Source organism: Triplophysa dalaica, chromosome 21, assembly GCF_015846415.1.
Source record: "Triplophysa dalaica isolate WHDGS20190420 chromosome 21, ASM1584641v1, whole genome shotgun sequence".
Lineage (NCBI taxonomy): Eukaryota > Metazoa > Chordata > Actinopteri > Cypriniformes > Nemacheilidae > Triplophysa > Triplophysa dalaica.
This window is the reverse complement of record NC_079562.1, coordinates 19,761,405-19,778,348: the sequence shown is the minus strand read 5'-3', so window position 1 is coordinate 19,778,348 and position 16,944 is coordinate 19,761,405. Positions and strand designations below refer to the sequence as shown.

The following is a 16,944-nucleotide window of genomic DNA, read 5'->3' as shown; positions in this document are numbered from 1 at the left end:
TGCTCCAGAACTCGCTTCACCATTTGTTGACGGGAGCCCCATCTGGTTTGTGTTTCACTTATCAGCTTGTGCTTTAGCAAGTGATACTCCTCCTGACCAGCTGCAACATCCCGTTTCTTCTTCCAGGAGTAGGAGAAGGCAGCCACCACCTTTTTACAGACACCAACTGCTCTGTCCACTCGCTTGTCTTGGTAAACTTGGTAAATTGATGGTATAGGAGATCAGAATTGACAATGGACAATGAGGGTTGTGTGACAGAATCGCAGTTACCTGCGCAGAGACCTCGAGAACACGGGCGCCAGGAAAACAGTGAGTGCGCACCTTACCTTCATCGAAGGAGGCGCATACGTTCCGGACGATTGAGTCTCCGATGACCACAGCGTTGGATTTCGTTTCACAGAGGGCAGCATAGCGATTTCTCGTAGAAATCTCGAAGACTGGTGGCGGCGGTGGGGGAGAGTTCATCGCTCCGGTCCTGGATTTCGCCTCTCGCCGTGCGTGTGCAGGAGCAGGAGTGAAATTCATTTCGGTTTGTCGTGATCTTGAAGCCTGGTATCTTTGCATAGAAACACACGAAGTAGAAGTGATAGGAGTATTACAATCACGTCGAACACTTACCGCAGCTTTGCGAGCGTCAGCCCGGGATCAGAACTCCACGAATCATTAGTAAAACTTATGTCAGTTACATTTTTGTCAAAAGATTGTGGACATGTGTTGCTTTTTCGCAAGGAGTGTAACATCAGTAAAGTACCATCGGTACTCGACCACACTTAAAACGGCAATTTAAAGTGACCAGCCTTTCATAGTCATTTTTCACCGTGAAAAATTCCCAAACAGCCAGCATTGTGACATCTTTTCTACTTTGAATCGTGCAACGTTCTGCGGAGCCTGCTCCATGCTCACCTATGACACCACGCATAATGCACCCAATCAAAATGGAGAGAGTAGTGGGTACCAGAAGTGGTTATCCAAAGGAAATATGTTATTTATCGGTTTTACTATATCGACATAAATTTCTTATCGGACCAATAACTCAAAAAAATGCATTTATCGGCCGATTCCGATATGGCCGATGACATATTGTGCATCCCTAATGAACACAACCCCTTTCCTTTTTGCTTTAAACACTATTAGCAATAACATTTTTACTCTTTCATACAGTATATATAATATAGTAATATGGTCTTGACATGCCCCTTTTCTGTTGGTTGAAATGAATTCAGAGTACAAATTTGGTCTGGTGTATTCAGAGTTGAAATCATCAATCAATAACAGAGCTTCTCTGCCTCTTTTTAAATAAGCAGAACCTGATCTGCTATCTACTGCTTTTAAATATTCAGTATAGACAGGCAGCATTTAAAGACTATTTGAATACATTTACACACAATTATATTTGTGGACAAATGTACACACATTTGATAATATTACACAGAATTCTGCAGATTCTGTATGGCATTGCTTATGAGGGAAAAGAAGTGATCAAAACCTATGAGAGGAAAGATGTACACAGAACAGGATAACTAAAAGTATGTCATTTAAAAATGTAAGTTCATGCGATGTGGGTCCTAAAAAAATAATTTGGTGCCTTTGTTTTCCTCTATAGGAGCCAATGGCTCCGTAATTGTTTATTTTGACTGGAACTCTACGCTGTTATGCTGTTTGTCTCGATAAGTGCAAATGAGCTGCTAGTCTCCAGCCCAGCAAAAAATGCAGCCAGGGCTTTGAGCCTGTGCTTCACTGTAAAATCTAATTGTTGTCCATACTTAAAAATTGTTTGTTATCTTTACTCAGTTGTCAAAATGCATACATTTTACTAGTTTTTATTAAGTAACGAGTACTTGCATGGGAAATAAAACAACATACTTTTCGCCTTTAGTATATTTTACTTAAATCAAGCAAGTAGTGGAAAGTGAAGAAATTACTTTACTACACCAGCGAGAGGCAGTTGAGAGCAGATCCAGCCTGTACGCAGAAAAGATTCCCAGCATGCTTTGCGCCAGACTGCATTAGGAGAGTACATTTTTAAAAATATGATTATTTTATGTTTTTCGTAAAGTTAAATACTTGATAGTGTGTAATGTTCTCTTCTCTCAGATATTTAGAAGAGTTTGACATATTTTTCAGTTTTGTGGTCACCACTGTTTAGAAGAGAGGTGCATGTGATTAGGGTCTGCGAAGCTCATGTGTTTTTTTACCAATGAGCATAGTCTGTGCATACAGTTCTGAGATCAGTCTCCTCTTGCTCATTTTGTGTTGCACAAGTCAAGGTGTTTGATTTATGCATTTTTAGAATAATATTTATGTGAACTCTGTAGTAAAATTTAATTTAGCTATACAGTATTTAAAATTTTGTATTGCAAACTTGTCCGGGCTTACAGTGCAATAAATCCAATGGAAATTCTTAAATTGGTAATAATATTTAATTCTGAGTACTCCACACTCAGTCAAGAGAACATCCGAACTAATTTTTTTATTTACTTGAACTCAACAATACCATTTCACTTTACTTAGTTTTCAAGGCAATCGGATGGCATCCTTTTTGTAAGTAAGATCAACTAATTAGCTTTTACAGTGGGCAAAGAGAGAAAGAAGGATCACATAAAGCGAATGAGAAACGCTGTGTCTCGTCTTTAAAAACCAAACACATTGTTTTTCTGTAAGTGAACAGACTCGTGTCACGTTTCCTATATGCGATAGTTCCCGGTTAGGCATTGGCTATATAATTAAAAGACATTTTGTATGGACACAGACTGATGAAATCAAAAAGCTGAAACGTTTGTATAGTATTTGAATCCCCTTCTTAAATAAGGGAAATGCTGATATTTTTTGGACTATTAATGAGCCAGGAGAGCACAGGCCGGTGAGTGTGTTGATTAGCACTTACATTTTCAAAAAAGGCGCTCCCCATGTACAACCTCAATGTAAACACAGACTCTCTCTCTCTCTCTCTCTCTCTCTCTCAAGCTTTGTTCACTCACAACCTAACTCCATTCAATGACATATGAGTATGGGATGAATTCCGACTCAAAATGTTTAACAAATGCACGCACAGTCATCCGTGAACGTGACACACGATACATTTGTATTTTATGATTCACAAACAAATGCCTTATGATTTGATTCTGTGAAATTTAGATTTGAATAAACACGAAGCGATTTGTACAAATAGAGGCAGATTTGTGATTGCAATGTTTTATTTTGTGTTCATGTATATTGATTTTGCGCATACCAATGAGAAGTTGTGCATTTGTGTATCCTGCAACGCGCGTCCATTTATCCTGTTCGGTTCATGTGGATTTTGAGACTTTCTTTACGCGGTTTTGCATTGAACAATCCACACACACGCAACTGCAGATCCATGCGCAACCGTGCAAAAAATAAGAACTGCCACTAGATGGCAGGCTTACGGAAACCATAGGTGCTGGTCCTATTATTAGAATATCATCAAAAAGTTGATGCATTTCACTATTTCCATTCAAAAAGTGAAACTTGTAAATTATATGAATTCATTGCACGCAGACTGATATATTTCAAATGTTTATTTATTTTAATTGTGATGATTATAACTGTCAACTAATGAAAATCCCAAATTGATAAGGCATTTTAATTTAAAAGACAAAGCATTTTCTCCTAAAGTAAGTAGATGCAGTTATTAAAGTTACAGTGCAGTAGATTTCTGTGCTGTGATGCTGACGGAAACCAGACTGATAATTGTCCAGATTGCCATTTGAGTTTAGGAATTTGTTCAGCTGATTGAAGACAACCTTTTCAATGATCGTGCCTACGAAGGAAGATTTGTTGGTAGACAGTAAGTTTTTGTCTAGATTGCTCTTATTTTAGTAAAGGCTTGACAACTGCAGTTTTTAAGGACTCTGGGAAAGTTCCTGAGAGAAATAACGTATTTACTATTTTTAAAAGATCTGCTTCTAAACAGTTAAACATTTTTTTGAAAAAGGATGCGGGGAGTGTGTCCAGGTTGCATGTTGAGGACTTAAGATGCGTTACTGTTTTCTCCAAAGTTTTCTGATCAATTGTCTGAAATTCAGATAATGTTGCCAATTTCTTAGATTGTTGTAATTAAGTCAGACTGACCTGAGTGCCATGTAGGGCTTTGCTGACTGCCATTCTGAAATTATTTATCTTCTCAAGGAAAAAAGTTGCAAACTTGTCATCAGAAAGCATTTAGAAGGGGACTTGACTTGGGGGTTTGTTAGTCTGTTGTTGCAGTCAATAGAAATAAGTCTGTCTAGCTTTGCCTAATTCAATATTAAAGGCATACAGGCTGTCTTTATAGATTTTATAGTGAACTTCAAGTTTGGTTTAGTAAACTTCAAATTTTGTTTTTCGCAAAATATGTTCAGCATAAGTTTTTTCAGTTTGGACAGTTATTTTATTTATTTTAGTCTATTCTAATTTCTTTCCGGAAAACCAACCCTAAAACTTTAACATTTTTGCCCTGATGTTGAGCAACAAGAAGTCTTGACTGGACAACATAATGTTTCTAGTCACCTTGGTGTGCTGAGACAATCGCCTCACTTCAAATTGTTTAAATTATTTGAAATGTTTGAATTTTGTAGTGAAATGTGAAATAGAGAAATGCATCAACTTTTTGATGATATTCTAATGATAGGACCAGCACCTATGGTTTCCGTAAGCCTGCCATCTAGTGGCAGTTCTTATTTTTTGCACGGTTGCGCATGGATCTGCAGTTGCGTGTGTGTGGATTGTTCAATGCAAAACCGCGTAAAGAAAGTCTCAAAATCCACATGAACCGAACAGGATAAATGGACGCGCGTTGCAGGATACACAAATGCACAACTTCTCATTGGTATGCGCAAAATCAATATACATGAACACAAAATAAAACATTGCAATCACAAATCTGCCTCTATTTATACAAATCGCTTCGTGTTTATTCAAATCTAAATTTCACAGAATCAAATCATAAGGCATTTGTTTGTGAATCGTAAAATACAAATGTATCGTGTGTCACGTTCACGGATGACTGTGCGTGCATTTGTTAATCATTTTGAGTCGGAATTCATCGCATATATGAGCGACTCTTACAAAAACAATCAGAATTAGGAACCCCTTGAAGAACAACCTCATAGAAAAAAGATCTCATTCATTTCAATGGTAGCATAAGGACATTTTTGACTTGCCAAAAAGACCAAGGAAATCATCATACATTACAAAACTACCATTCAATCTACAATGAAACTGTGGATAAAGTTTCTATCATCAGATTCTGAGTCGCCTCTATCACAGAAGATGTCTCCTGGATCTACAATGTGATGTAATAGACTTCTGCTTGGATTTTATATTAATTAAATAAATAAAAGGGTAAATCCAGGCAGAGGAAACACGTGGAGAACTTACAAGAATGATACACACCAGACAAGGGCTATATATATACACAGATGTAGGGACAAATAGGTAATGAGACACAGGTGAAACCAATACATGATAACGAGACAAAGCATGATGGGAACTGGAGTCTGTACAAAACACAGACGGAACACAGAATAGTATAGCGCCCTCAGGTGGTGAACCAAGGCGCCAGAAACAGGGAGCGACACAATGGAAGTGATGCACTTTGTAATGACCAAGAAGGTTAATAATAAAGAAGCTTATTTAACTGGCATGTTGATGAACGATAAAACCAAAAACTGGTGTGAGCTGCCAGTGTACATTTTTACATGTATTCAATACAATACATACTCGATTCTTAAAAATAATCAAATAAGTCAAGTAATATAAAGAGAATTTCAGTAAAATCTTTTTTCTTTCTTTAGTTTTTACTGTCCCTGTCACATAAGTATAAAACAATCACAAAACACTTTAATGTGCCAAAGCCATCAGAACCAAACAAACTGAAAACCGTGGGGCAAAAACCGAGGTTCGTATTGAGCCGTGGCTGAGCTTCATAGTTGCATCCCGAGTGTGAACACATACTGTAGCTTTCAGAATCTATTTCAGAATCATCAGATTATATTTTTCTGTGATGATGAATGCTTTACTCTATAATTCATGGTAGCTGGCAAAATCACTACGTAATGTCCTTTTATTACACTTACCAAAGATACCAAAACAATACAAGTGGAATCATTACATCATACAGTCTGATGGTTGTTATTACTAAATAGGATTCTGTTTGACCCTTTTTATGATGTATGACCTTTCTCTTGATTCATTCAATAATGTTTGCTTTCTGGCATACAGGGACTAAAAACTACAGACTACAACTTTTTGTGTTGTTGTTGTTTTTTGCAGCTGAGTAAGATGTTCTTTCTCTTTCCGGATCCACACTTTAAGAAAACCAAACACAAGTGGCGGATCATTAGCCATACATTACTGGCTGAGTATGCCTACACACTGAGAGTTGGGGTAAGTACACTCTCCCTTTACCTAGCCACATTACGCTTTAAGTGTGACACATTCCGGTAGTTAAAATCCTTGAGCTCAGACCTCTAAAAGAACCTTTACCTGCTTCCGTCTCTAAAGCTATGTGTTGTGTTGTGTGTTTGTCTGTCTGTGAGAGTGTATGGAAGTCTGTCTCATATCTCTGTCCAGGGCCATGCACAGGGTCAGTGCCGCCCCAGACATTTTAAAAGTGGGGGGGCCAGTTGTCAGGTGATGTGACCTTCAAAGGCCAAACAAATAATGCACATAATGTACAAAGTCTTTGTTCGTATAATACATTTTATATAGAATTCCAATTGGTGTTTTAAAGCACCTTAGTGGCAATTTTGGGAACATGTTATGATTGCAAATAGCCTATCATAGTAACACTATTGGAACACCAATTTTATTAAACAATTTGAACATGAACTGAAATATATAATATAAATTAATGTTTAATTCCTTAAAGCATTGGCAAGTAGTCACATTTAAGAAAACATTCCCTTAAAATAGTAAATTCTCTTTTTCTCAAACAAATCTCACCTGTATACCTTCTGGAGAGTTACTGTCCTCAATCCTCAGTGATGTGACAGCCTGCCTTTCCTACAGACCCGTTAAAGTTGAGAACATTTTGGTAATGTTTACTAAATATTAGAAAGTATGATAATATTTGATCAGAATTCAGCACAAAACAACTTTTCTTTATTGGGAAAGGAAAATTCCATTCCAGATGTGAGTGGCATGACGCGACAAAAGACAACAGAACCCAATAATCAGTTTTGCATTTTAAAGTTTAGCAGATGCTTTCATCCAAAGTGACCTAAAGGTAGAAGAGAATAATAACACACACTGGATCCGGCTGCATGTGACGTGTCACATGCCTCTTCTTCAACAGGTTCTTTTGTCTTTAGTTGTGTTGCATGATCCCATCACTCACATCATATTAAATCATAATGTGTTAATTGCCATGACTTGCCAACACATACTTGCAGTGCACAGGCAAGTTACCATCTAAAGAGCAAAGAACAGCGCAACAGTTTATTTGAAGCTCATGGAAGACGTGCCCAAGACATGATTAGGCTGTGATTGGCTAAAAGTTAGTAACACTGACAGGAATTATCGGCAGAGGGTCAAAAAAAGTGCAGTGGACGAATCAACCGTTTTTAAAGTGGGGGTGTCCAAGGCTTTTTTCATAATGCATTAATTATCATATATAGTGTAGAGAGGAACCACATCCATGCTAAAAACATTCTTTTATTACACCGCTAAAGATCCGTATATTCCACTCTGCATTTTCCATTTAAGGCTCGCTCCTCACAGCACGTGTCTGCTCACTGGAGATGAAAGATACTTCCATCAACAGGTTGATCACTATGCAGTAGAGCAGAAGTTTTCAAATACTTTTATTTGAGGGCCAGATTTCAAAAGTATAAATGAGATGCTGGCCAGTTTTTTTCCCATATCATAATTTCTTCTTTTAATTTTTTTTTTAGTTAATTTTAGCAAATTCAAAAACGCCAATACATTCTGCACAAAAGTAATCCATGCCCCTTGACATTAAACTGGCATCTCATAAAGTAAATCAGTCAGTCTGTGCAAGAAACTGAACGCTATTATCGCATCTTCGGGGGAATTCCAATGGCATTTATAAAACGGTCAGCCTGCGACTGAATATTAAATCCACAGAGATCTCTACTAAGACCTTGTCAGTTTCATTTAAAACAATAATCTCATCATAGTGTGTAAATGGATTCATGGCTTTGTGAGCTGCATAAAGCAGTCTGGGTTATAATTCTGAATAAATCTTGTGATTTGGGTAATACAATTTAGAATATTTTATTTGAATGTTGATTAGAGGTAATTAAACAATTTTCTACTGTATGTAACGGAGAAGTGCACTATTTTGCCGTCTATAATGTCTGTGCACAACCATGTCTCCGTGTGTCAGGACCACTGTGGTTGTCTGTGATCAGACGTCTGGCTCAGTTCTCTGTCTGATTTGTGTGAGAGAAGGTGTTTGTGCTGCACTGAATGAGGTCGAGAAGAACAGAATAATGTCAGCTGTGTGAATATGGCATACTAAGACGGCACATTCAGCAGTAATGTGAAGCTACAATCTTGCGTTGTGTAACCGGTGGGGAAACTTCTGGAAAGACCCAGAATGAGTGAAGATACTGAGCACAATAAAGAGACCGTTAAATGAGGAATTGGACTAGATCAACATGGCTATTCCACAACAATGGCAATGAAAAACATTCCAGCAGATGCCTTTATGTTTGCGGTCCCTTTTTGCACACATTTTCTTGGTCAAATAATCTCAGAATGGAAATATTAATATGATTAAGATATGTTGCATATCACATTCAGTTACTCTACGCAGGCTGCTGGAGCCCTTCGTTACTTCCAAGAATAGTTTCTTCCACTGAGCCTATCTGAACTGTCTAAAGAGTAAAGCCAACGACACTGGTGATAAGACTGAATGTTTGCTCTCCCACTATTTCAGTTCCCTCCACTGCAGTTCAAAGTATTCAAGGCAAGATCAGCACATTGATATTCATGTCAAATGTCTCCGTTTAAATTGTGCTGGATCAATAGTGAAAGTGCTTCAGTCGTGATGAAAGACTGATTTATTACAATTCTGTCATTATTGACTTCATATTAAATGAGACACAACAGGTTGAAGAAGCAGACATGTAAAGCTCCAGTACTCTACAGGATTTTTATACAAGTGCCTAAAACTTTCAAAGTGGGGATTCTTTCACAATAAGTTTGTAATTTATGTTCATGAAGTTTGTTGTGTTTGTTCTTTTGCAGGGTTTGGTGTACACAAATACTGATGTTGAGGAGGTACATGAATGGATTGTGAAACACTTTAATGATCATCCTCTCTTCAGCAGAGTGTCTGAAGATGAGCTGGTATGTTTCATCATGTCCATCTGTTTACCTTGTGTCTCTGAGTTAGTTTAGTGTAGATAATAATGCTAGAAATAGATAGTAATACTTCATAATTAATAGTAATTATAACTATGGCTGTTAACACTGTGATTCATTCCAAATCATCCAAATGACTTAAAAGAAAGATTTTATTTTAGAAAATTGACTTTTAAATGTTCTTTGACATAACTGTGTGTCAGCAGTGTGTGTACAGAACCACCCTAGAAAGATCATAATCCACACATTCCTTTTTTTCAAATCCCCATTAAACCTCAACTGTTCACTTGAACGAGCTGTTAGCATTCTCTCAGCAAACTGACATCACGCTGTTTAAACCCTGCCTATGACTGCTGATGTAATAGCATAGTCTCCGCCCACATCAAGTTGAACACTGTCCATCATTGTTTCCACACTGGACTACTTATAGGCTTTATCCAAATACGCCAACTTGCGGTCTTGGCCACTTCTGAGTGCGTGCAGGCGACAGGAAGTAAGAGCACTAGTCTCTCCAATCCCTTGTCTTCAAAATGTCAAAGTGCAGTGCCCTTATCGCCCACTAAACCCAGAATATCTTTAATACCGCTTCAGAGTCTCCCATCATGCATCTTGCATCAGCATATTTTTCTGGGCCTCACTAGATGTTGCTTTCCAGTGTACGTTATGATACTTTGTTATATCTATATTTATTCTTTGTTTGCCCAACATGTGTTTTTCTTTGGGGGTTTTTGGGTACAGCTGCATTGATTAAATGCAAATAAAGTGCAAAAAAATCAATCTGACTTGATTTGACCATGATTAGAAATTACTCATCATTTTGTAGTGAAACGTAAAATGTAACATATTTAATTTTATCTCCAGTGATAGGTTATGCATTTTTTGAAACGGCTTTCATCAGATAATAAAAAAAAACACAGCATTTATAACATGTTTGCACTTGTGTGTCCAATTGGGTTTGAACACTGTACATTGTACTCTGATTTTGAGTGTACATCGCTCACTCACTATTCCCCTGAGACAATGGGAATCAACTGCTGGATTAGAATCAACTGGAGGCAAGCGACTGTTAAAGCCCCACTGAATCAAATTGTTAGACTTGGGAGCATGTAAGTTTATTGAGGTCCTTAAATGATGACAGAATTCCCATTTAGAAGATTGAAAACTTACAGTCTGGCACGTGAACCAAAAAAAGTAGGACATCACGCTACACTTTAGCCTCTAGTATGGTTGTTTTCCAATCAAATCCAGAAAAGTCCCACATTTCAATGGTATTGTCAGTAGTGCTTTATTAAAAAACTATTTAACATTTGATTAAATATGTTAAATAAACATGATATTATGTAAATGTATCCTGATCTACCTGCACCGCTCCAAGCAGGCCTTGATCCGGGTCGGTCCAGCATGGGAGTCGGGCACTCTAAAGAGGAGGCTAAAGACCACGCTAGAGGGTCCGTCGAGGTCGAGGAGTCACGTTTACACACTGCACTGCACTTTACTAGCTGGCCTCCGTTACTTAAACGTGACAAACAGATGTTTAGTTCTCATTATAAACTAATAGCCTGCAATAAACGTGAAGAAATTCTTTATAACTAACATGGTTTCAAGTGAGCCAAGGCTTTTTTCATCATGCATTAATTATCATATATAGTGTAGAGAGGAACCACATCCATGCTAAAAACATTCTTTTATTACACCGCTAAAGATCCGTATATTCCACTCTGCATTTTCCATTTAAGGCTCGCTCCTCACAGCACGTGTCTGCTCACTGGAGATGAAAGATACTTCCATCAACAGGTTGATCACTATGCAGTAGAGCAGAAGTTTTCAAATACTTTTATTTGAGGGCCAGATTTCAAAAGTATAAATGAGATGCTGGCCAGTTTTTTCCCATATCATAATTTCTTCTGTTATTTTCTATTTTAGTTAATTTTAGCAAATTCAAAAACGCCAATACATTCTGCACAAAAGTAATCCATGCCCCTTGACATTAAACTGGCATCTCATAAAATAAATCAGTCAGTCTGTGCAAGAAACTGAACGCTATTATCGCATCTTCGGGGGAATTCCAATGGCATTTATAAAAGGGTCAGTTCGGGTCCTTGATTCTGATTGGCTGAGCGGAGTTCTAAGCCATAATAAAATACTCTGATTTATACAGCTGACCGCACCACATAGCCTAAAAATCATTTTATTGACTCTATTTTATGAAACCTTGCTAAGCATATGGAATAACCGCTTTATAAAGCACCGCAAGCAGTGGGTTACAGTGCATTTTATAACAGCTACAGGCTTTTAGGCATGACACAAAGCATCATGCCACAATGCCAATAGCTGTTTTAAAATGCACTATAACCCACCGCTTCTTGGGGCTTATTGCTTTATCATGTGCATGCACATATAAGGGCAGATCCTTTGTAGAGGAAGTTCTGGAGGGAGATGAACAGCTGTTTAAATCATACATGATGAATGCAGTAATAAAAACAACATTGATTATTTCTGATCTGAGACAACAGTTCACGTGGTGTAGTACTCTTCCTGCTGTTACTTTCAAGGGCACAAGACAAGTTTTGGAACGTGACCAATCGTGTGCGCAAACCGACTGCCTGCGACTGAATATTAAATCCACAGAGATCTGTACTTTCAGCTTTGATGTTTTTATATTTTTAACAAAGCAGCTGATATTGCCATTGCGACAGCTAAAAGCCGAGTCGCTTTCATCCCAAAATGGCGGAAGCACACAGCGCTGGTCTTGCAATGGAACGTTCTATTGAGTTTTGCCTCTTGGTATCTATAGTCTTTGGAGTTATTCTGAATGTCATGACTGTTCGACGCGGGCTATATACATCATTTTCTGAAATCGTTCAATAATTTTCATTCACTTCTTCCCTATATATTGGAATATTTAGCATTCGCTATACAGGGAATAGTAAATGAGTGAAGGAGTGAGTGAAGTCAGATGCAGCTCTTCTTTTGCCAGATAGGGGGCGGAGACAAGCAGCTCATTTTCATTTTAGGAGATACGAAGCAAAACGGCATCTTTCCTCAATAGCATCTGGCTGCAGAATTGCACTTGCACTCTCAGACATCTTCGCTTCCTGTGACATCACATGCATCGACACAATCAAACCGGAAAATTTATTAGAACTCCAACAAGGTTTTTATCTTTTTATTATTTTATTTTAACATTTAAATAAAGTATGACTAGTGTATATATTAGTGGTGGGCATAGATTAATTTTTTTAATCTAGATTAATCTAGATTAATTCCAAGATTAATCTAGATTAATCTAGATTAAAATGGCTCATTTGAATTCTGCCGAAGGCATTCAGAATATGTGTGCTACCCAAATAATGACTAAAAGTAAGTCTTTGAGAACGGGTTTCTCAAGCCAGGTGGCGCATTAGACCAGGGGCTCATCTCCTGTTTCCAAAATGCATCACAAACTGCTTGAGAAAGCTGTTCTACTATGATAATTGGTGATGAAAATTAAATTATGTTCAATAAGATGAACTTGTGTTTACTTCCGCATTAGCTAAGGGATGATTTCCGTTTAGGTGGTACTTGAGACTGGAAGAGCTCCTACAGTACATTTACATTTAGTCATTTAGCAGACGCTTTTATCCAAAGCGACTTACAAAGAGTGAGGGAGCAACAAGCGATATGTCATACAGGAGCCATAATACATTAGATCTCAATACAAAGTTACTGGTTTCAACTAAAGCTAGACCACTTCCCTTTGAGAGAAAGTGTTTTTTTAAAACCAATTCCGCATTGCACAATGTGCAAACAACCTTAGTCTTGTCGATGTTTCTATTGGGAAGCTTCTTAAAAATTAATATTCCCTGAAGCAAACCCGGCGGCTTCATAGCTGCATCCATGTTAGCACGTCACGTTTGATGCGGTAATTTCACAGTAACGTTATGTTGTGTTCAGACCAAACACGAATGGCGTGTCAAGCGCGAGTGATTTATATGTTAATGCAAAGAGCCAATAGACCTACTTGCTGCGCGAATCGCGCGAATGAAGCCCTGGTTATGAGATGATGAGGCGGCGCTAAAGACGCGAATGAAGCCCTGGTCATGAGATGATGAGGCTGCTTCTGCTTCCGCGAATGACGCGAATCACGCGAGTTGAAAAATCTCGTTCTCGCCCGGTACAGTGCAGTTAAGCTGGTATACATCCGCGCTAAAATATCAAGGTGAAAGTCATCATAGCTTGCGTAGTATAGACCCAGCTCCAAACCCAACTTTGAGAATAGATTAACGGCGAAAATTTTTTTAACGCGCGATAATAGTCTCACTGCGTTAACGGCGTTAACGCCGTTAACGGCCCACCACTAGTATATATATATAAAATCTTTAAAATAATTGTTATATTATAATAAGATTGCAAAATCTATCGTGGATATATCCAGAGTGAGAATAAGGGCTTCCCTCAGGCCATCTACCTCTTGAACAGTTAAATGTATTTTACCCACCCTTCAATTTAATGACTCTGTGCAATAATAACTAAGTTCAATATTAATTATATCCTTCAGATAATACACCATCTATTTTTTCATACAACTTTTTCTATAAATGATATTTCATTCTATTGTATATAGCAGATTGATGGTGTCAGGCGGAAACCACATGTTAAATAGAGTTATGGAAGATGTATGTAACCATGATCATTAGCTTTCATTAGCTCTTAAAGCCTCGATGTGACTTGTCAAAAGGCTCAACGCGACCGCAGACGTTGATGAACACTGCTGGCAGCAGCGACGTTTGTGTCCGTACCATTCTTATCAATGACAGCGTAATCTCGTATCACCCTGCTCCCAAGTCCTAAACCTTGTATCTCCAATTAAACATGGTTTTGGGGAAATGTTTTGTTAATGCTGTTATACAACAGTATATGATAGCAATATAAGGTATAATACCAACTTTATCGATACAATGTTTAATAATTCAAACAATATGCAGTTTTTTTTATTTCCTGTAAAATAATGGATTTGGAGATGCGAGGATTCCGCCCGACAGCGACGATATACATCGTACATACAATGGTCTATTCTTATTGGTAGCTTGTACATATTTATTTGGAAAACAACAGCTTTTTTTAAATGGCCTTCCCAGTGTAACTTTATTTTCCTCAGTGTGGTTGGTTTCAGGGCAGGGCATAAACTACAGATTTACAATATGCAACCTGTTGTGCACGGGGGCACCAGTTTTTTTTTTGAAAATGGTATTAATGAATGGTGCATCTGCAAGAAGAACCAATATATACATAATTTTTTTATTTGTAAACGTTAGTTAATAAAAACATAGCTGTTCATTGTCCATATTAACTTAACAAATACAACTTTTAAATGTAATAATGTTTTAGTAAACGAAAAAAAGAAAATGCTCTAGAAGAACAGTTACAGTTTTTGTTAACTAACGAATCCCACTGAAACACTTTGAATGTAAATTTACGTCAGTAAGTTTATATCAAATCAAAACCATCAAGCACTTCCACACTTATTTTCACCACAAATAATTAAAAAGGGACACTATCCGATGGTTTCAACGTATATATGCCATATAATTAGCTAGTTTAGTTTGTTTTTAAACGAGTGACGGGCAGATAGAGTGATACTTTGGTTGGCTAGTTCACCCATACAAACTCTTTGTATAAACAATTAGTCAGCATACATAGGCAGACAACATTTTGTGTACTGGATATAATATACTATCACACATGGACAAAAACATAAAAATTTACGGCAATCACCGCAAAATGTTCTCAATCCAACACGTGCTTGTGTTAAGGGTGCAAAATGGAAGCAGCGCGAAGAGTGTGTTGAATGCAAGTGACGTCTCATGTCTGAGAGGTCTGAGAGGTCTGCAAGTCTGAGAGTGCAAGTTGATAGGGTGCAGCCAGACCCTTCTTTCATTCCTGACAGGCTACATTAAGGGCTAAGTGTAATAACGCATCTGAAACTTCACAAACACATTCTGTGAACTCCTAATATTTATATTAAATGTTGTAAAAGGGCTATAATCACAAGATACTCTACACGTCTTATAATTACATTTCCTTATAGTTGATTGTACATGTAAAAATGTAATGAAAGTATTTCTAAGGGACAGTTCAGCCAAGAATGAAAGTTCCTGTCGTTCCGTAACAACTACGTTCATCTTTTGAACACACATCAACATATTTTTGAAGGAAGTCCGGGAGCTTTCTGGCCCCCCATAGACAGCGATGAAACGTAGCCTTTCATTGTCTCAGTTTCCAGAGCATATGCAGAAGAGTGCCACCACACATGCGTTCACAATGCATGCATCGTGGTCCTCTCGAGAATGTCCATTAGACACTGACATTGATGAACGGAAATTGTTGTTATTCTCGTCACTTCATAATATGAAGATGGATCCACTCTAGTCACAGGGACTATTCTCTTTAATCGCTTTCTGCTACAGAGGTCTTACGGTTGTGGAAAAACAAGAGGTTGAGTAACTCATAAGAGATTTTCATTCTTGGGTGATCTATGGGTTTAACATCGACAGATGACACAAACTTGATCTACAGTATGTTAAAACAGCCAGCCACTGTACTATGATGACGCAGCATGTCTGCTGACAGTTGTACATTGAAGAGCATGTTGCACTTGGACCTGATGAACTTTGCTCTCATTTCAGGCTGATGATATCATTATAGGTCATCTAGGAACGTGCACAGAAGAAGGAAAGAAGGTTCAGAGGAATGGAGGCAAGAACTATTTAGCTGTTTTCCGCAGAGTGCAGGTTGAAACTGCCCCTTAAACGCTGATGGTTCCAGTCGCAATTGAAATGCAGTGGAAGTGGACAGAACCAAGCCTGACTACACCTGAGGGTTTTATCAATTCTTTTTCAGTTTCTACACGAATAATACATTAGACTGCATATGATTGAACATTTGTTTGGTACAGTTTTGGCATGTCCAAGTAACCAAAACAGAATGTGTTTTTATTTTATTCTGAATGTGTCTATTCAATAGTTGCAGATTTTTTTTTTCAGGCAACACATCCAAATGCTACACTACCCTGTTATACCATTTAAAAGATATGGATATGTAAAGAATAAAGGTCATATTACACATTCATATGTCTTTTTGATGTCTGCATTAAAGAATTCATAAGTTAAGACCTCAGTTTTAACCTGAGCTTTGTAATATAAGAGGGAATCGTATTCACGCGAACATCATGTAAGTGTTAGAACTGAAAACGCACTTGTTTAGATTACATCTGTTATAGACTTCAGGCCCCACGAACACCAGGTTCTGGAATGCACCTATCTATGATGACATTAATAGGTTGAACACCACCTCCACAGAAAAATATCAATGACTACTTCTCTACACCCGCCCACTGGTTTGTGCATGACAGTACTGAAGTAACACAGGTGGTGCGGAACCAAATAGATCACGCAAAAATAAACAAACATGCCGTTAAAGATATCTAAATATTGTCGACTCATTGCCTGGTTGTGGAACAACCCTGTCGCTGCAGTACCTTCCTACGGATTCCGACATTAGTTATGCGTGGTTGAAGTTTATTTTTAAGGAGGTTCTAGCTCAAGTGGGTAAAACATTATCACGGATTCCTTT

General features: G+C 37.9%; 1 protein-coding gene across 1 annotated transcript in view; it reads left to right on the top strand.

Annotated features, from left to right (window-relative positions):
* The window catches only part of mettl1 (methyltransferase 1, tRNA methylguanosine), a 30,358-nt gene extending 13,922 nt beyond the window's left edge, over nt 1-16,436 (top strand). The window contains exons 4-6 of the mRNA XM_056735438.1: nt 6,274-6,387; nt 9,217-9,318; nt 15,999-16,436. Coding sequence (XP_056591416.1) covers nt 6,274-6,387; nt 9,217-9,318; nt 15,999-16,121 — 339 coding nt within the window. The 3' untranslated portion in view covers nt 16,122-16,436. The remainder of the gene's footprint in view (nt 1-6,273; nt 6,388-9,216; nt 9,319-15,998) is intronic.
* The last annotated feature ends 508 nt before the right edge of the window (nt 16,437-16,944 follow it).